Source organism: Gambusia affinis, linkage group LG19 (assembly GCF_019740435.1).
Source record: "Gambusia affinis linkage group LG19, SWU_Gaff_1.0, whole genome shotgun sequence".
Taxonomy (NCBI): Eukaryota; Metazoa; Chordata; class Actinopteri; order Cyprinodontiformes; family Poeciliidae; genus Gambusia; species Gambusia affinis.
The window spans coordinates 7186141-7207685 of record NC_057886.1 but is presented as its reverse complement, the minus strand read 5'-3'; the positions used below and the strand labels follow the sequence as shown (position 1 = coordinate 7207685).

General features: G+C 41.0%; 1 protein-coding gene across 1 annotated transcript; it reads right to left on the bottom strand.

The window, feature by feature from the left end:
• Positions 1-4393: 4393 nt before the first annotated feature.
• On the bottom strand, positions 4394-19386 carry pdgfbb (platelet-derived growth factor beta polypeptide b). The gene is made up of 8 exons (XM_044100737.1): positions 18484-19386; positions 14568-14664; positions 13294-13350; positions 12738-12931; positions 11605-11784; positions 8922-9741; positions 8641-8803; positions 4394-6154 (listed from the first exon to the last, which is right to left on the bottom strand). The coding sequence occupies exons 1-7, from the start codon at positions 18550-18552 to the stop codon at positions 8658-8660; spliced, it is 1563 nt and encodes a 520-aa protein (XP_043956672.1). The 5' UTR covers positions 18553-19386; the 3' UTR covers positions 4394-6154; positions 8641-8657.
• Positions 19387-21545: the final 2159 nt, after the last annotated feature.

The window sequence follows — 21545 nt, the reverse complement described above, 5'->3', positions numbered from 1 at the left end:
GAAAAGTTATAAGGCTCCTGCTTACTCAAGAATATGCCTGCTGGATCCATTTTTAACAGCGTACAGTATATTTCATTGTATCCATGCCACACACATTTTCACTGTGTTTTCAAATTTATTGAAAACACACTTCTTTCCATCTGTTTGGCTTAATGGGGTTGCAGAAAGTTCAAGGCTTTGACAGTTTCTCTCGAGGCAGGAGCAGGAGCGCAGTAAGCAAGCAATGTGCAAGCGTGCGAGTGGCTCGCAAAAATAATCCGACCTCTCGAACTTTTCCACATTTCGTCACTTTCCAGAGAAAAGCTTCAGTGCATTTTATTGGGGTTTGATGTGACAGTTTGGAATCTGGTGTGGATTTAATTTTATGTGCTATACGTCTCTAAAAACTAAACCTACAACCACCACAAATAGCGGATTCATTGTGAAAAATGGTATCCCTGCAGTAAAATACGGCGGTGGCGGCATTTTCCTGTGGTAATTATTTTCTTCACTTGGATCAGAGTACCTGGTCAGAGTTGTTTGGAAGAGCAGAATGGTACAAAAATACATAAAACACCACTTATTATTTTCCTCCAACTTCAGAATTATGCACTTTAGGTTTTGGCGTGCAACTTAATTTCCAATGTAATACATTGTATTTTGTATTTTTAGCAGGAAGGAATGTGGAACAGTTCCAAGGGACTCATTGCTTGGGATTGCTACGCGTCCATATTGTAATTCATATCATGAAAAACAAAATCCCTTTTCATAAAAACAACAGAAGGTTGGAATTCCAGGCATTCTGACATCAACTTCCTGTGTTTCGAGCCCGTTCAAAGGTACAACTTCCTGTCCGATGGGACCGACGTGCACTCTGACACAAACTAACCTGAGTCATCACAACGAAATTGCTTGTTCATATTTTGCCCACAATGTAACCAAAGGGAGGACAAGTGGATTTTTTTTTCCCTGGCAGTGTGGGCTTTTCCAACTTCTCTGAGCAAAACAGATTCCTCCATCTTAATCTCATTTCAAAGGGCTATTGTTTCTCCAGCCGTAGATGAAGGATGGATCCTTTTCATTTTTTCTTGCTCGTTTTAGAGATTTAAATCTAGTACGTTGAAACACAAGGGCTTGATTTGAGGAGCGAAACGCAGGATCTCGGCTTAATGAGAAGGTAGCTGCGCGGTCGTGTGTGTGCACGGCATGTCCTATTTGACGGTCAAGCAGAAAAGCAGGAAAATAAAAGTACTATAAGGCGTAGGGATGCTTGTGTAACCTGCTGTTTCCTCACAACTGTGCGTCAGGGAATCCTGACCAGGGTCATGGAAAAGAAATATCCTTGAAGTAGACTAGATCATTAGAGACATTGTGAGTGATGTTTGTATGATCAGATGAGTCATGGTGTGTTTCTGTAACACAACTCCTGTGTCATCCACTGCATCTACGATGTGTTTGCTGTGTAATCCTTCGTGATTGTTCTGTCATTGTAACACCTTGCTGTTTTAGTGTTGCTTGGATGCTCTTTCCCTGAAGCGCGCCACATGTTTCAATGCCTTCATTTCACAAACAAGCTACGGCTTATGAGTTTTTCATTTAACTTGGGGAGATTTACACCAGTTTACATCTCCAATGTTTATTCTGTCTTTATGGATTTCAGATGAAGATAACGTTGAAAGGATTTGAATGCCCTTCGTCAATGTTTGGCCCATGCAAACGTCACGGTGCACTGATAACATCTTGACCTCAAAGGTTCCTAATATGTTATTTCTCTATTTAAAATACGTCTGTTGTCCATAGTTCTAGTAACTTAAATATAATTTATTTAATCTGGAAGATATTTTCAAGATTTACCAAAACGTTTAGTCTACATAGTCGTTTGAGTCACGTTTGACTCATTGACTCTTCATCCGATCCAACATCTTGGGTTGGGATGTAACAGCGGCATACCTCAGTAATTAGTATATCAGTTCATTTTTCAGTTGTTTCCAATTGTTGATCTTCTTGCATTTTGGCTACACTGTAAACAATAGAGGTAGGAATGTGTTGGCAGACAGGATATAAAGGATGTGTGAACATCGTCAAAAAACTGACAAACCATCAACCAAGATTCCGAAATGAGTAACAAATAATGTCATCCAACATTATTTAAAGTAAAGTAATGAGTGCGATAACATTTGTGGTATTGTCATCGTGTCATTCCATTGGCCGTTTGATGTGAAGGTACCAGTGTTGCTGAGACCTAGCAAGGCATATCGTCTTATGAGGTCAATCGTCCCTGACCCACCCCGTGTCTTTTGTCATGGCCTCTGTTCCCTCAGAGGCTCTCTCGCTGCTGCGGAGGCTGATCCCTATTTGTGTTTGTCGCAGTCAACAAGCACGTCTCCAAGCCGTCTTTGTTTGAAGTCATCAGTAGGCGGGGAGCTGCACGGACACACATGGAAGCACAAGCATCCCACCTCAATGCTAAATTCAAAGATAGCCTGGTGTTTAGAAGTATCATGCGCGTGTGAGTTTTACAGTAGCACAGCCGGTTGAGTACCTGAGTGGTGAAGAGAAACATTGGTGAGAAGAACATCAGGATACAGAGCAGATACCACTGGAGTTGAGCATCGGGGTTTAGGTGTTTTCAAGTCATTCCTCGAATGATTGCATTTGGACAGATGTATGACTTCTTGGCATGGTGGTACACTTGCATAGCTGTGTAGCTCACTGCTGACTGGGGAGCTTTTCAAGCCAAAAGAGTCGAGTAGGTAACTCTGACAAACAAACTACAAGGAGAGTGTTTGCCAAAGTTCACCTTCAGTTCCTAAGTCTCAACTTTGTCTCTCTCTCTCTCTCTCTCTTGCTCTCTTTCTCTCGTTTTCTTCGCACTAGGCAAAAATCATTGAACCCACTTGCAACTAAGCACTCAGTTCAAGTAGGCGAGGTCAACGTGAGTGCATTACTCAATGCGATGCTTCTGGATACAAGATGTGTTGGCAAATAGATAAATAATGCAGTTTAAATATCGAAGCTCCAAGCAAGTGGCTGTGTGAACTACATATATCACTGACTTCCAGAAGCAGAAAACCTGAAAATGTTCATCACTATACAACACAATTGTAACATGATTTTCTAAGCCTGTGAATAAAGCCCACTAAAACTGGATGGTACTGCCTTCACACGTTCATATTCAGTTGATTAAAATATGTGTTCCAGTGAGATTAAAAGTACCTTTTGAAAATAACATTGAAATAAATAAACTTTTCATGAAGCCTAATTTTCTAGGGTGAGTAGAAAATTATCATAATGAACAGAAGTAAAGGTTTGAAAGCATCAGTTCCTGTAATTTATCTGTATAAATATGGTAATCACAGAACAAACTACTCTCTTAACAAACAGGCCATTTTTCAGTGAATATGTTGAATTTATCATTTTTCTTATCTAGTAAAGGTACTGGCTAAAACACATCACCCTTTAACAGTACATCCTTTTGATTCTGTATGCGTAAGAAATCTTCTTTGACACCCACAAAGGGTTTTCTGTCAAAAACCTTTTTCTCCTAATGATTCCCCTGAATTATTATCTATGATAAATTGCTTCAGCTATGGCAGTTTTTTTCTTCTGTGTCTGAGCCAAATGAAGGCGAGCGTGTTGGACAGTATCTCCAGTTGGTCAGCATCTAAATATCTACTCCAATTCAACATACTATGTGTGTGCAGTAAATCAATATGTTGAGAAAACAGCAAACCAATAGTTTGGAGTAAAAACCTTAGGAGTAAAACGGGGGGGGAAATTGCACCTTCATTTCATGGCCCGCTAAGACAGCTGTTTCTGGTGGGAATATTTTTAGGTAGAACCTGAAATTACAACCTCTAAACACTGCATGAAATTTAGTTTGCTTAGTTCTCATCACAAGTGACCATTTTCTTCTGAAGTAAAGTACAGGAAGAGCAAAGATCAACATGCAAACTTTTAAAGCGACACTATTGAATACATTGAAGTAAACCGGCTATGTGAAGCCTGTCATAATCTCTTGTCCTAACAGCAACCACAACGGCGCTTATGAGTGATTAGAAAGGATAACTTAAAATATAGTGCCCAGTTTGGGATGGGGCACCATATTACAAAGGAAAAACTGTTGCGTTTCATGAATTTAGCTGCATTGTGACAGAATATTTAAGTATCCACAAAGTTAGCATCAAGTTGTTTGTATTGTTTGGTTGAGAAAATTGTGTTAAAATAGTGTCTGTTCATATGTACTCCAGGGAACCATAACAAAAAAAATCATCATCATAACATGCTAGCATCATAGCATGGATCATGTTTTTGATCCTACATGCTAGCATGTTAATTTAGGATTACCTCACTCCAATGAAATTAAAAATGATGAAACACTAATTAAAAAAAACAAACAAATACGATTTCCAGCTCAATTTAAAGATTCTTATAATCACATGAAAATAGGCAAACATTCTCTTTTCACAATTGCATATATTAAAACAGACAGAAATAAGTAACAGTTGTAAATTGGCATAAAGAACACATAGGCCAAGATTGTCAATAATTTAAGATGTTTGTCTGACGGTGGATTACTAGACACAGCAGTATGCTTATACAAGTCATTAAAAATAATGGCAAATATTCACAAAAATAACAAAAAAATGTTTTAAAAGTAAAAATGTATGGCCTTCCTGGATTCGTCTCAAAGAAATTTAAACCAATGTGTCGCAACATCTTACAGAAGAGTTTACGGAGAGCAGATTTATTAATTTTACAAGGTTCAATTCAGCGAGGGAGGTTGAGAAAACATATTTCTAAAACTTTTTATAGAAGTACGTTTGAGATAAATAACGGAGGTGCAGACGTGTGTACACAGCACCACTAATTTAGACACAGAAAACAACCATTCGCACATTTTCTGCTCTAAGAAATTTAACACGGCATCTGACTGGGAGGTCATGGAGCGTTTGGGCACCATTTAACAATTTCTTTCCGTTTTAAGTCACAAATCCACAGAGAGCAACCAAATCTTTTAGAAAATCTCAGTCTCAGCATATCGTCTTTGCAGTATTTCTATAGAACATCAATCCACAGTAACAGTACAGACAAATAAATAAGAAACATAGCGCACAGTTCGCTCACATGTATATCTATAGCAACAGAATTTGTGTTGGCACGCAGTTACTTACAAAACTATTCACACACCCAAACCTTTTCCACACTTTGTCACATTGAGACCACAAACTTTGATCAATTTTATTCTGATTTTGTGCCACAAACGCAAAGCAGTGCGCAGTGATGAAGTGGATGGAAATGGACATAGGTTTAGATTTTTCTTTCAAATATTTTTTTTAAATTGTAAAAGAAAATTTTAATCATATTCCACTCTCAATCTACTTCTGAATTATACTCTACTTTGTATTTCTCTAATATAGAAATTACACTGAAGTTTGTGATTACAACGGCACAAAAAAGTGGAAACTAGCCGGGTCATAAAATACGTTTGTAATGCGATTTAAATGCTGTTTTTGTTCGCTAGTCATGTGTGTGTTACTCCAGTGTTTGCAATGAGTAAAATATAATTAAGTATGGTGGTTAAAAAAAAACGAGACCATTGTTGTTTTTGTGAGCAGATGATCGATATCACACTGAAAATTCTGCCTGTTTTGCGGCTTCATTATGATTTTCGTAAAGATTACGCAATTCGTAATTTTTAGCAAAAACGGTTAAATCCACTTTTGTTAATGTTTTAACCAAATATGCTTTATATTTCACCTTGCCAGTGGTATTCTTCCAAAGAAACCTCCCATACAGTCTTGGTTGTCGACATTCTCTTTCATAATACCTAAGCATGGATCCACAGGAATTGCACTTTCCACAGTTCTACAGCGATGCCTCTTCGGTCCCACACAGTCGCTGAGCTTGAGCACATCTTTGTCTGTCTTTGGACTATGAAATGTTCGGGGAGGGAAGCATTCTCCTGAGCAGGTCTGTCTTTTGTTCATTTTCCCTTTTTGCCCTCGTGGTCCATCCAGAAATTGTTACAGGTTCAGCAGACAGTCATTAGTAGTGTTACCAAGGAGATCTCACAGGACAGCCAGGTTACTGACAAATAAATACTTAAACCAAAGGAGTCATCAGGCTTCATCTTTGGACAATTCCCACCCGGCAACAGGTTCTCCGTGTGTCCCTGGAGGTAAAAAAAAACAAAAAGGGAGACATGCTCAACATTTGCATTATCTTTCACGGTTCTATTTATAAGGTAAACATGGATGGAGGTCAAATTGAGGCTTTTTCACAGTATTCATACAAAAATGTCACAACATTTTTCGGTAGCATTTATTTGACGGGGTCATGACTTAACACAAGTCATGATGATGAAGGAGTCTTCATGAATGTTTACGGCTGCCGTTATTCGGTAGATAATGACACTTTTAACGCAAAGTTGACACTTTTAATGGACTTTTAATGTTTTAAGTTGTCACTATTTCCTAAACGACACTTAATGACATTCATGAAGACTCCTTCATGTTTATGACAGGTGTTATGTCATGTTTATGACAGGTGTTGTCATGATTATGACAGGTGTTGTCATGATTATGACAGGTGTTATGTCATGTTTATGACAGGTGTTATGTCATGATTATGACAGGTGTTGTCATGATTATGACAGGTGTTGTCATGATTATGACAGGTGTTATGTCATGTTTATGACAGGTGTTATGTCATGATTATGACAGGTGTTATGTCATGTTTATGACAGGTGTTATGTCATGATTATGACAGGTGTTATGTCATGTTTATGACAGGTGTTATGTCATGATTATGACAGGTGTTGTCATGATTATGACAGGTGTTGTGTCATGTTTATGACAGGTGTTGTGTCATGTTTATGACAGGTGTTGTGTCATGATTATGACAGGTGTTATGTCATGTTTATGACAGGTGTTATGTCATGTTTATGACAGGTGTTGTGTCATGTTTATGACAGGTGTTGTGTCATGTTTATGACAGGTGTTATGTCATGTTTATGACAGGTGTTGTGTCATGTTTATGACAGGTGTTGTGTCATGATTATGACAGGTGTTATGTCATGTTTATGACAGGTGTTATGTCATGTTTATGACAGGTGTTGTGTCATGTTTATGACAGGTGTTGTGTCATGTTTATGACAGGTGTTATGTCATGTTTATGACAGGTGTTATGTCACGATTATGACAGGTGTTGTCATGATTATGACAGGTGTTGTGTCATGTTTATGACAGGTGTTGTGTCATGTTTATGACAGGTGTTGTCATGTTTATGACAGGTGTTATGTCATGTTTATGACAGGTGTTATGTCACGATTATGACAGGTGTTGTCATGATTATGACAGGTGTTGTGTCATGTTTATGACAGGTGTTGTGTCATGTTTATGACAGGTGTTGTGTCATGATTATGACAGGTGTTGTGTCATGTTTATGACAGGTGTTGTGTCATGTTTATGACAGGTGTTGTGTCATGTTTATGACAGGTGTTATGTCATGTTTATGACAGGTGTTGTCATGTTTATATCAGGTGTTGTGTCATGATTATGACAGGTGTTGTGTCATGATTATGACAGGTGTTGTGTCATGATTATAACAGGTGTTGTGTCATGATTATAACAGGTGTTGTGTCATGATTATAACAGGTGTTGTGTCATGATTATATCAGGTGTTATGTCATGTTTATATCAGGTGTTATGTCATGTTTATATCAGGTGTTATGTCATGATTATGACAGGTGTTATGTCATGATTATAACAGTGTCATGTCTTTTATGCACACCCCATCAGATAAACCATGTTTTCTATTGAAAGTTTTTTTCATTTTGATGCACAGACTGATTATATAAAATAGGTATTTTGCTTATTTGCCCCTAATTGGGGCTGCACAGTGGCGCAGTTGGTAAAGCTGTTGTCTTGCAGCAAGAAGGTCTTGGGTTCGATTCCCGGCCCGGGGTCTTTCTGCATGGAGTTTGCATGTTCTCCCTGTGCATGGTGGGTTCTCTCTGGGTTCTCCGGCTTCCTCCCACAGTCCAAAAACATGACTTTCAGGTTAATTGGTCTCTCTAAATTCTCCCTAGGTGTGAGTGTGTGTGTGTGAATGGTTGTGTGTCCTGTATATCTCCGTGTTGCTCTGCGACAGACTGGCAACCTGTCCAGGGTGAACCCGCCTCTCGCCCGGAACGTAGGATGAATAGAAAATGGATGGATGGATGGATGGATGGATGGATGGATGCCCCTAATTGAAAAAGGAGGCCTAGGAGTCTAACAAGCTGATATAAGTAAGCTAATGAGTCAGGTTACTGCATTTACTTAGGTGGCAAGCCTGCAGTCAGTAACTTAACATCATTATAACTTAATAGTTACATAATCAAAGGAGTCAGTGGTTTTCCTTAGGTTTCTGCAGCATGTAGTCAAGAGATGTTTCCTAAGGGCTAAATATGCCTTTCTACAAAATCCTTGTGTCAGCTGAGCTGCTTTGGGCAGGACTATTTTAGACAATGTTGATCTCATTAAAATGACTTTAAACAGTAGCAACTGTATAGAGGAACATTTCTGTGACACCAATGAAACCTTCATACCAAACACAGATCTGTGCCTAGTTAGGATATACATCCATTTTTTATTTTGCAGTCATCTGTGAGCTCACCTGGTTTCATTTCAGTCCTACATGAGCATCGCTCTCATTGCTGCCTTGCTGATCCGTCTGCGATTCTTCTTCATTCTTCTTCTCTGAGGGTTTGGACGAACCGGGAGCCTGGGGCCGGTCGGGGCCAGTGCTTTCTGCGTGGTAGTTGTGGATGTTGTTGTCTCTGTGAGATTGGAAACACAATGCAAAAAAACCCGACTGATTACGTTCACTGTTGTGAAGGTTTAAATAATGTATAGTTTGATCTAGTAGTCTACTTTGTGCTTCTTTTATTCTTTTACCTGGTTTCGGTGTCGTTGTATGCAGATGATGATGCTTCCTATGTTGGAGATGCTGACTGTCTGTCTCCTTCTCTTTCGGACTTTCTTCCTCCTCCTGCTTCATTTTCTGCTGTCGCAGTAATTCCTTCTCTTCGTCCAGTCTCTTGTGGAGAAGGAGAAGCTCTTTTCTCTCAGCCTCCAATCTCTCTTCCGCTATTTGCGACATCCTTTCCACGTCTGGAGTCTCGTTTTCTCTCCTTCCTGCCGCCTCTCGGGGCTCTGGATTCGGCTCTTTGGTTGGTCGGACCCTGCTCCTCGCTCTCTCAATGGTTTCCTCGCTAGGATTCAACATGGCTCGAGAGTTCTCAGCGACACCCTTAGACAGTCCAGCAGTGTGGCTCTTAAAAGGTTTGGATTTGTCATCTGACCCCAGCGGGCTGTGTGGTTGTGTGTGTTTGTGTCCTACTTTAGGATTCCCTTCGGTGCTGTTGAACCCATCTTCTCCCAACTTTGTCTTTGCTTCCACATCCACATTACCTGCAGGGGGTCGTGCATTGTCTTTAAAAACCTCATCATTCTTCATCCCGACATTTTCTTGAGTCTCTATTTGCTCTTCGGTCCCAAGTAGTCTGGTGAAGTTATGATCCCAGTGCGGAGGAAAGAGAACAGTCTCCTCAGACCGAGACACGTCTTCTCCTGCAAGACTGTAGCCGTCCCCTGGCCGAGGGAAGGTGTCTCCTCTGAGATCCCAGTGCTGCCCCAGGAGATGCTCCAGATGAGCCCTCTGGTTTGGTTTCAGCTCATCCAGCTGGTGGAGTTCATCCTTGGCGTGGACCTTCACCTTAACAGCAGAATAAAAGAGCTCAGTGGCTGTTTTCCAGCATGGAGCTCATAAAGCAAGCAGACGGTAATAATTCAATGCTCTTATCCAACATTTGCCTATCTGCATTTGCTTATACTTTATAAATATGCATGCAACTAAAAGACGCTAGTTGCTTAGTGGGTTTGCTAGGATTTGTGTACACAGACACAAACCCAAGTATTTACCTCCATCTGCCAGATATTATGACACAGATGCACAGGACTAGATGTTTATATTCTCGGCCAGGCTTCAACTGACATTGCCCGAGTCAAAATGTAGCTTATTTCTTCGGTCAGAATGTGGGCTTGACTGGCAATAACAGTCTAGGCTATGAAAAGAGCTACTGAGTGAAAAGTATTAAGTTAGTTATTTTCAGTGTAAGGCGTCAGAAGAAGAAACTTCTAGACAGTATTTTGTTTTCTGAGGACGCCTGTTGATTGTTGATTCAGGCAACAGATTACAGCAAAGTGTTTTAAAATTATAGATTTTAAATGGCAATCTCCTATTTCTATAGGCATTACACATTGATTAATAATACTACCTATACTATTACAACCTATACCAGTTGCTTATTTTACTGTAAACTTTTATATTTTTGAGTCACTTTGCAATGTTTTTTTGTCTGACACACCGGTGCCAGCAGATTTTCATCGTATTGCCTTGTTTATACAAAGACAACAGATTTCTGAATAAAGTTATCTACAAATGCCAATATAAAAAGCTAAATTCAATTGACAACATCAACTCTTTGTTTCGAATCCCGTTCAACTGCAGAGCTGTGTAACGTTGACTGCTCTCTTACCCACACAGTGTGACGACGCCTCGACTTTTTCTCATCCTTTATTTTTAAATTGGTTACTTCTAAGTATTATAGATCATGGTGAAAAAAATGGTATGACGTGTTATGGTACATTTCATGTGAGTCAAAAATAACAGAGAAAACGGGCAGTATGGCTACAATCTGTCTTGTAAGATAGATATGCTCAAATTACTTTCAATTATGTTTCATTTTAAAGAGCCTGTGACTGAAAATTGAGAAATGTTTGATGGTTTTAGAGAAGCAGATCTAAATCTATCTTTAAAAAAAGTACAAACTATAGTGGTGTCATTTGGAGTTCTTTGAGAGAAATCTGAATATTAGCAAGTATAAGATTTTGATTCTGATCATTTCCAGTTTTCTGCCACTTTTTGCAAATTAATCCCACCTAGCATCTGATCACTACAGTCTCTAACAGTAGCAGCTCTCTCTACCAATACGAGAAACAAAACCTGCCACGAAATCCAACAAAATGTTGGGGGTTTTAACATTACAGTGCCACAATAAGACTAGTCTGCCTTTTATCTACCTCTGTTCATGTGTTCTTGCACAAGGAAGCTGCCAAAGCGGAACCAGCTAGTGACAGTAGCCCTGCTGGTTATAATGGGTCACGGCTCACGTCGACCCCCCACTCCACGCCTACTCACCGGCTCTACTTTGTGACGACCTTTCTAAGTCAAACTAGGCTGCTTCTTCTTCACATGAATCACAGAGAGGTGGTAGGAAGAAATCTCAGGCCTCACTGATTTGTGAAAGAGTCTGCGGTGTTTATCTGACACGTCGACTCGCAGGATAAGCGTTTGATTGGGTTTGATCGCATCTGCTGGAAGCAAACCCAATCTAAGACCACCCGCCAGATTCTGAAGCAGCGAACATGCTAACACCAGATGTTGTTTGTCAATACCCTGAGGTGTTAAGAGATTACTTAGCAGGGCAGTAAAAGTGATTCATGTATTCTCTACCCTAGTTATTCAGGCTAAACGTTTTCTCCGGATGACAGAGAACACGCAGAGTAAAATTCGTACCTGTCTTTCTGGGCCCAGGGTTTGATTTCGATGCAGGTGGCTGTGCAGTCTGTGAGAGGATTTCTTCTTGAGCACAGCGGGGCGCGGGGCAGGCTGACATCTGCACTCCACGTGATCCACGACCGACACCACGGCCTTAGCATAAGTGGGTCTTTTGTTGATGTACTCGATCTTCATGACCTGGAGAGGTTGAGAAGAAGACGGGAGTCACTGGGAGGTACTCCGAGTTCAAGAAAAAGAAAAATATGGTTTTGTAGGGATGCTATGACGTGGGTATATAAATGTAGGCTGTTTTGTACTCAAAAAGGAGCTGTTGCCAGGCAACAAATGGAGGTTAAATAAACTAAGCTGCAATCTTCTGTTGCTTCTCAGAGTGAACTACTTGAAAAAAGCAGAGAGATAAGATGCAGAGCAATTTTTCTTTTTAAATTTTATGTGTGATTAGCCTCATCAGTGATTGGTTGGCTGTAAACTAAAAATCCTACTTTTTTCCAGTCAGTGAATGCAACATATATAAGCACTAATCGGAAAACAACACTCATTTATGTGGAAGTTGTTACTGAAGGAAGATGACTCAAACTAAGCTAATTTCAATTTTATTCAGGTGATCTTCAAGAAAATCTTTGTTATAGTTTTTTTTTTTATATATATAATTAAACACCTGTTGATACATGTTTAAATTTATGTAAAAAGTTACAAAAACGTTTTGCTATGAATTACAGTTCTTATTCTCAATTACTATCAGAAAAGCTCAAAATTTGTAACAATCCAGAGGGAGTCAAAGATGACGGTGATAGCAAACATCACCGACGGTGAAATGTCGAAAACCTGCTGAAATATGCAAAAAGCAATTATGAAACAGCTCTAATTGCTCTCATGCTAACAATTTTTTCTACTGATTATTTTAAAAAAAAGCTGCATGTAATTTACAGCATGAATGTAACATTTTACCACAGAATGATTCTTTCTCATTGTTTTATTACGTTTTGGGAGACACCTGTCATTTCCTATCAGAAACAAACGTCTTAAATTGGAGGGAAATAATTGAACACCTAAGGCTGTTTGGTGACAGGAATAATTTTGGGCTTAACTCTTCCTATTTGCTAACCATATAGCCGAGCGTGCTCGTATACCTGCAGGTATCTGGTGTGCGTGACAACAGGAACGCACTGCAGGCTCTTGGTGTTGCAGCAGCCAGAGCAGCGCTGGACTTCCACACACGGCGGCCACAGCAGGAAGTTGGCGTTGCTGCGGTCCAACATGGCTCTGGTGACCTCGACCACTTCTGTGCGAACTTTACACTGAGCCTGCTGGGCGGGCTGAGCGTCTGAGGGAACAAACACGACACAATAAAGTGTCAGGTTTGATGAGCCAGACTTCTCTGCTTGAGAGTTTGAGGTTTTCTGTTGTTAGCACACAAGGACGTGTGTTGAAAAGGAACACTGTGTCGGTTTCATTCAAAGATTAGCAAAGGCCAGTTGTAGATAACCCTTCTGGAAATTTTGAGTTCTGCTTCATGAGAACAATGACAAAAAGGTTAATGGGAAAAGATCATCCCTCTGTCACAAAACCTATTAATCATCTCCCAGATGGACTGACAGGGCATTCTTTAGTTTCCTCATAGGAGAAACAACGCAGAAATATGTAAAAAATGATCACAACAACCAAATAAAGAGAGGTTTGACTCACCAAGGCTGCGTGGAAGTCTGTGACCTCCGTTGGCTGCAGCGTTAGCTTCCTCCTCATCTGAGACAACGACACGAACATCATTTATCCCAATAGAAGAAGACAAATAAAAACCTCACAGTGCACAGAAACCAGGGGTGGAGCATCATGGTACACTACGGTTTGAAAATGTCTTGTTTTAATGTTTTTGTTTCATTTTCTCTAACCTTTACTTTACCGTTTTAGTCCCATTCAGATCAAAGATCTGTTTTACGAGGAAGACCTGGCCAAGACGTAAAACCTCATATAAACGTTTTTATAGTTAAATCTCTTCCTAATAAAGAGACGGCAGAACCAACTGTGGTTTTTCCAGCTGAGTAGGACATACACTTAATGAGGTGCTGCCCCTCCCCCACCCATTGCTGTGCACTGCCTGTGAGCTGGCTAAGAAAAAATTATAAAAAATGGAAAGTTTGGAAACATTTCAAGTAAAGGAAAACCTGGGAATCTTGCTAAGATCAAACGTTTTTTAAAACTATAGTTAAGATGCAACAGATGTGAAACAAGGTAGCAGCTGGAGCAACTAAATAACCAGCTGACATCAGCTCACTGTAATCGTGTTTCTCTATAAGGAGCACAACAGTAAGTTTTATCATACCGCTTTGTATCTATGAATCGGCACTCCATTAATCTGTTAGTTATGGAACCTCGACTACATTTAATCAACTCGAGTTAAAAATCTAAAATATTTTAAGTGAATCTACACTAATGCTCTGTGCTTAGTTAAATAAATTGACTGATTTTGACTCAATTAGGCTCAAAATGTTCACAAATACTGCATAATCATAAAAAAACAACAACTAATAAATAAAATAATATAATTATTCCAGGACGTTCAGCTTTGTGAGTATGCTCTTATTTTGAAATGTCCCCTGTCCCTTATGCTTTGATGTGGGTGAAGTTTTGAAAAATCAGAGCCGGTAAAGTTGGCCGAAATATTTACAGGAGAGGTGAAATGAGCGACACCCGACTGTTCGTTTGTGTGTCTTGACATGTAATGTGCCCGGGACGTGCAAACACTTTATGAAACATATTCTTTTTGTATAAAAATCTAAAAATGAATCACATTGAAGCGAGGGATCTCACGAGATGTTGCTGCTCAGTTGAAGTGCATTACTGGATCTAGATGCCAGATTGCTAAAGAGTTTTGGCTCCACTTTAATCTTAAATTTGCTTTAAACTGATTCCACGTGTCTGTAAGACGGGAAAGAAAGAAAACAAAAGCTTCGGGTCTTTACCTACGGAGTCAGTGAGCAGCAGCAGCTGGAGGTCCTCTATGGAGTTGATGGGGCTGTTTCTAACCAGCTCCACCAGGGCTGCAGGCAGAGCGTCCTCCTAAGACACAAACAGAAACAAAATCAGCCCAGATAACAAACACAACAACTAACGCAAGACCAGAAAATCAGACATAATGTATTCAGAAGCTCACATGAGCATCAGAATTCAGGAGGCGATGGAAAAGAACCGCAGCACTTCCACGACTACGATTGTCTTTAAAAGCCTCTAACCAAATATTTCCAGAGTATCACACCAGAAACCACTGAACGGCTCCACTTTGTGATTCTAGAGATTTGACTGTGGGTTTAACTCCCCCCTCTTTCCCTCCTTGGTCATTAATGGACAAGAGACAGCCTGCGAGGGAGGGGGGAATTAACCAAAGCAGACACACAATGGTCACTAAGAGCAGGGTGAATGACTATTGGCGTTGTGTCCTCTCATCTGCTAACATTTAGGGGTCAAAGGAGCAGGCGAGGAGTCAGGAAGTGGGGGAAGGAGTGATACAGAGAGAGGATGAGAGAAGGGACCTGCATCTGGATAAAAAAAAAGTAGATGAGTAAGAGAGAGTCAGACAAGAGTGGAGAATCTTAACTCTGCTTTAAATGGGGTTTGGAGAGGTGAAGCTAATTCTAAACAAGCTGCGATTAAAGCTTTCATGAGTGCAGTCCTGTAAGTGTAACAGACTGCACTTCATTCAGAACATCATAAACCCCAGCAGCCATCCATGCATGAACATGTACTCTCTCTCTCTCTCTTTCTCTCGCCCTGCCCACACCGTTCTCCCATCCACATCCGCCCTCCGCCTCCCTCGATTATTGGTCGACTTCCCGGAGAGGCAGCGGGGGAAATGCCCGCTGTATTCCACTCGCATCCCCTTCCACCGGCTCCACCGACGCCCCTGAGGACTCGTCACGATTATTTCCCCCTCTCTGCCGACGGAGCGCGCCAGGCGGCTCGGCTAATTGTGTCTGACGGTAATTACGGGGTGTGTGCCTTTTGTTCGCCGCGGTGCCTGCTGTCGCTGCAATTTGTGTCCAAGCAGGAAATATTAACTAAACACCTTCGGCTCTGGTAAACAAACAGATGCGGAGAGGGCCGCCACAAATTGTAAACACGCGCTAATTGTGGTGAGTGTGCAAACGGGGATGAATAGGACAGCAGATGTCAATGCAACGTCTGTTTTATAGGTGGATTTCATGAGACGTCTGCACACCAAACCCTACAAGTTCAGTCCCTCCATCCTCACTGTGGTTTCAAGAAGTCTTTGAGGAGGAATGTAGGCATTTTTTTAATTAATAATTGTATGAAAAAGATGTTTAGGATTTGCCCAGCAGCCCAGTAGTCAACTCTGTGTAACGCAACCTTTCACTACACTTACCACTGTATGTTTTTTCTGGGTCGGTCTCTACAAGCTAACCTTAACCCCAACCCGAATATTCTTAACTATACTCTCAATTGGACTTAGGTTTGGACTTTGACTGGGCCATTCTTGCACATAAACATGTTTGGATCCAGCCCAGAAATGACCAACTGCGCTTCTCTAAAGCCGCTGTCAGTTCTCTGCATTTGCTCGAGTTCTCCAGAGGCCTTCATTGGATTCAGGCAACATCTAAAGATCCAATAGGTCGTCTATAAATCTACAAAATATCTGACAAATATATACATGCGGGTCCGTTTTTGAACCAGGACAAAATGTGAAAAGATACTTGCAAAAGAAACCTCCAGATTAGCCCACGCCTAATAAACGGTTTCTGTCAATCACATGGCATTCTTCTAAATTGTCCTTCCTTCCCACAAGATAAACTATATTCTGCGGCAGATCTGCAGCCGTCTAAGTTAAAAAAACAACAAAAAAAACACCAATTTTGTTATAAACCAGTCGTTATCGCCTAAAGCTCCATCCCATCTCCCTGCAGACGCCCTGAGGCGTCCCAGGTACAGGCAGCGGCTGCAGCTCCAAAGGAGGAGGAGGGAAAACATCTAATTGTAGATAATTATGGGGGTCAAATTTGCTGGCGGCAGCCACAGCACATGTGGGAGGTTTCACATGCAGGCCCAGAGACAGAGCGTGCCAACACGTGCGCGGCAGAGCAGCATGCAAACGATCGGCGGTTCAATTCATCCCGCTGTTACAGTCCAGTTTACCTCTCAGCTCGGGAAAGAAACCGGATGCCTGGCGCGAGAACGTTATTGAATATTTCAAACTTTTGACCCAGAACACACAAAGATAGTTGGCTAACTTTGAGTTACAGGGCGCACAGCGGCGTTGGCGTCCCAGCTGCGAATCCTTGATCTCTCCAAATTAGACCCGGGGAATTCCTGGCTGTTGTACCTCAAAGCTTTAGCAACTTTCCCCCATAAAGCACTGTCAAGATTTGAAAATTTCCTTTCTGTGTGATGGCAGCCTGACGACAGAAAATGAGAAGACGGCTTGATGAAAGGAAGCTGAAGTCATCCCTCACAGATCAAACATCGACCTTTTAGTGAGGCTCTCGAAGCGGTCTATGCATGCATTTACATTCACCGTATGAATGCATCCTTTTTTTTTGTTACACCAGGATAACAAAGTGCGGAGCGCCACCTCCCATGACCGACTCGGTTGATTTGTTTAGGTTTCGAGGTCAGTGGCACAGGCTGATCGTTGTGGAGAGGACTCGCCTCGTTCAGATGAAATCTGCAAGCGGAAGCAGAACAGCTGATAAAGTCCAACCCCTTGTCAGCAGAGACATTTTTGTCTGCCTTTCCTTTTATTTCTGGTCAAGCCTCACTTGACCTCCATAGGACCCCTGGTGTGGTTTGGATTTCCTGTTTGAACAGAGCTGGTGGTCAAATTTCACCCATATTTCTCTCTTTCTCTCTCTGATTGTTTTGTGGAGAAAACGTCATCTACAGATTAGTGCTGTGATGAAGCAAATCTTAAGATTTTAGTAGTTGAGGTTCAGTTTTAATGCAGTTTGATAAGGAAAACAAAAAAGGAAATCTTGTCTTTTCAGCTGCAGGTGTGCGCTGTGTTGTCTGTCTGTGCTTTTTGTTTCCCTGTGTCCCCCCCTCCCCCTGCTCTGGTGGCAAACTTGCTCTATAAACTGGTTACAGTCACATATTCTTCCTGTTGCACAGCTGACTACTGAATTAATGGCACCATGATTGTGCGGGTTCTCCCAACACCTGTGTGGTCTTGTTCCTGGTACTCCAGCTTCTCCAGATCATCCAAAAACATGCATATTAGTTTAATTGCGCTCTCTTTATCTCTCTCTCAAGTGAGTATGGGTGTAATTATTTATGCTCTGTGGTGCACTTCCTATTCACACCCCTCCAATCACTCAGGAAAAAAAGCTGGACTCCCAAATTGTAACCCAGGTGTTAGTTAGAGACCATGAACGCATCACGTCCAACCACGTGGAGACAACAGCTTCAAATTAGCGTCAGTCCCAAGTTTCTCCCACCTTTCTTGGTCCATCATCTAAAGGGTGTGCGTGTTTTGGGTCTATCTAGTGAGGAAACTCAGGGGAGTTCTCTGTAACAACAGACCACCTCACATGGAAACCTATTATTACAAGAGTATGTTGAAGCAGGTGCACTTATTCGAGATATCTTTTCTATATAAACATACTAAAACTAAAACAAACAAACAAAAAAACAAGTTAAGACATAAGAAGTTTAACCTACTTCAAAGTTGTCGCGGTGACAAATATTAATACTGGACAAACATATATTATCGTATATCTCAAAAATACAACCCATTATAAAGGTTTCAAAGTTTTCTGTGTTGTTTCTAACGTGGTGCGGCATTTTTAACAGGCGTCAGTAAACTTTTACTGGTGATTTCCCCCCCATTTCTTTATTTTATTTAATTTTTTTTATTCTTTTTTGACTTACCTCGGCCACGCCAAACCGCGCACACGCCGCCATCCACGCGAGCAGCAGCAGCTGGACCCACGAGCTCATCTTGCTGCCCAGCCTCGAGCCTCTCCAACGGACCGGGCATTTATGGAGGCGCGAGCGAGCCTCTCTCCTCAGCTCGGCGCGCGGAGAGGAGGCTGAGGAGGATGAGGAGGAGGAAGAGGACAGCGGCTCGGCTCGCCGAGCTGTGCGCGCCTGTGAGCTAGCAGAGTCCGCGGATGAAGAAGAGCGAGAAGGCGCTGCGAGCTTTTCTTTTCTCCTCTTTAAAAAGTAAATCCTCAGCGATAGTAGTAAAGCTCCAGCTTTCTTTTCTTCTTCTTCTTCGTCTTGTTTTTAACCCAGTATGTTTGTCTTGGCCTCGTTTATAAAGTCACCAAGAATTCACCTTGCTCCGTGTTGTTTAATGGAAGAAAGAGAGTTCATAATTAAATTTAAAAAAACAACAACTCAGGAACATTCCTATGGCCAAAGGTCCAAACTTCACGAAGACATACGGATGAACAGCAACACAGAGTATGAAATGTTCCTTTTTAAGTATCCCTTTGTTAACATGGCATTTTAGAAATAGTCTGAAGACACAAATTTTTTTTAAAAAAATCAACCTAAAGTCCAGCCTCCATTAACCGTGAAGCGTCTCAAAAATCCAGCTTTCCTGCTGAAATTTACTGCGGCAGCTCAGAGTGATAGTTTTCTTTTCTTCTTCTTCTTCTTCTCTTCCAAGGAGTCTTATCAGAGAGCAAAGTGCTGTGCGGCTTCTGCCCTGGACCAGCCTGATTACGCGGTGGTGGTGCTGTTGCAGCTGTGAGGAAGGGCTGGTTCCCAGTAGACCCTAATGCTCGACTCTTTCCTCTCTCTCCCGCCCCCTGCCTGAAGCAAAGGCCGCAATCCGCCTGCAAACCAGCGACATTGTGGTTGATGCGCAGCGGTCGCCCTCAATCTTGATTTATGCAAATGTTCGTGTGGCAAAACCGAGTCGTTTTTTGTTTTTTGTGGGTGAGAGAGAGAGAGAGGGCACGCGCTTGCTGTCTTGCTGACTTTAGCGCGTGCTACTTCAGATAAGAGTAAATGGTAGTGTGTGTGTGTGTGTGTGTGTGTGTGTGTTATTTATACATCTAATGAGGAGAAGTTAGAGATGGAAAAAATATTTATTTATCGAGTAATTTCCCCTTTTTGAAGGGGAAATGTTTGACATATTCCTGCTATTTTAAAGTTGTTAGAAAGTTATATTGTTTAGGGGGGGGAAAATAAAATACCAAATGTAAATTTGAAATCCTACAATCATATTGTTTATTCCAAACACACTTTTGTCTTTGTAAACAAAAAGCTAGTTTTATGATCGGGGACCAAATAAAATAGAGATGAACTATGGGAATTGAAGTCTTTTATTATTATTATTATTATTATTATTATTATTATTATTATTATTATTATTATTATTATTATTATTATTTAAATGTATAAACACCAGTAGTTCAATAATAACTTGCAGGATGCTGAGAACAGCTCTAAAATTCCAGCTTAACATGTTTATTAACAGAAAAACTTAAACTTTTGGAATTTACACCCAAGGACAATTTTGTTTTTTTTACACAAAATAAAATCGGACACACCTCAAAACGTGATTCTACACAGTATTGACTCAGGAGATTGAGGTTAATCATTTTTGGTTGATTAGATACAATAAAATAAAAAATGAAAAGAGTAAAATCTGACATTCAAGCGGAAGTGCACACATAGATACGTTTGCAAGCAGCTGTAGCTCAAAATTCAGCCTATTTTACAATCCTTGTTGGAAACGCTTCCTTGGAGAAGTCAGCAGGAGAGTTGCTTACCTTTCATTTTTATTCTCTCCATTCATGTCACCTCCAGCCAACCTATCAGGATAGAGAAAGGTGCATCTAAATATGGCAGGAGTTATTCTAAGAGTCCTGACCTTTGATGGTCACTCATGTTTAGGGAACATTTCTGAACAATGCCCAGTTTCAGGTCTGCTTGACTGCACAGCGAAGGCCCAAAAATAGCAAATCGGCCAGACGATGTTACGCTTTAAATGTTAGGAGACAGGTGGAAAAGAGCAGGAAGGTTTTTTTAGTTCTTAAAAATGACTTAAAGTGTGTTTCTAACTGAAGATTCAAAAACAGCTGCAGCACCAGTATGATGTTAACATTATGGACTTTATGTTCATTTTAGGCTTTCAGTTTCTACTATATATATATATTTTCTAGTAGGAAGTGATGACACACTTTCCTTTTTTTTTTTTTTACTGGAAAAATGGATGTAAAAGTTGAACTTATCATGTCATATGCAGCTCCAATATATTTGGCTCGTGCAGCTTCGAGGCGATTCTGGTCGCACGTCGTGAGAAAGATTCAGTCTCTCTGCTTAGTCCATCACGACGCACATACAATTATAAACACTTTGCATCTGTTTCGCAGCATAATTCTGGCTCAATTTATGACCCTTCCTCTCATCGGAAACTGCGGCACGTTGCCTCAATTGGTTGGCGTCTGCTCGAAAACAACTTCAAGCCTGACTGGCATTCGCAGCCGCCCACCAAACGGCTTTTGTGGTCAGGGGAAGACAAAGTTTGCGCTATTCAGCCTCGTGGATGGAAAGATTGTTTGGCATAGTCAAGGTGATGCCTTTGAAGCGAAGAGAACTACACCGACTGTCAAGCAGCGTCATGTCAAGGCGCTGATTTGCAGCTGGCGGGTTTTGGGGGCATCGTGCAAAGGTCAAAGAAAACTGGAGAGGGAGGGCTTCACCTCAAATCAACAGCTGGAAGAGCAAAGAGCAAACGGTCCTACACGCACCGCACACATTCAACATCTGGAATAGGTAAAACATTTTGAAACCAAACTGACTGAAAGACCTCTGTGCAACTTTCTAAAGCACGTTTACTGGGTACGCATGTATTTAATACTGTTTATATTGTGGGTTTTTGACTCTGTGTGGCTAAAGAAAAATCCCCAACAAATTCAAACCGCTCCACTCAGTTCTCGCTTTCAGAACAACAAAGTGTCCCAAATCAAAAATTG

Excerpts from the sequence above, each read along its gene's own strand:
- pdgfbb (XM_044100737.1), bottom strand. The coding sequence starts at position 18,552 with ATGAGCTCGTGGGTCCAGCTGCTGCTGCTCGCGTGGATGGCGGCGTGT. Across the intron at positions 12,932-13,293 it reads CAGACTTCCACGCAGCCTTG|ACGCTCAGCCCGCCCAGCAG; the intron begins GTGAGTCAAACC and ends TTGTTCCCTCAG. Across the intron at positions 9,742-11,604 it reads CCCTGGGCCCAGAAAGACAG|GTGAAGGTCCACGCCAAGGA; the intron begins GTACGAATTTTA and ends TCTGCTGTTAAG.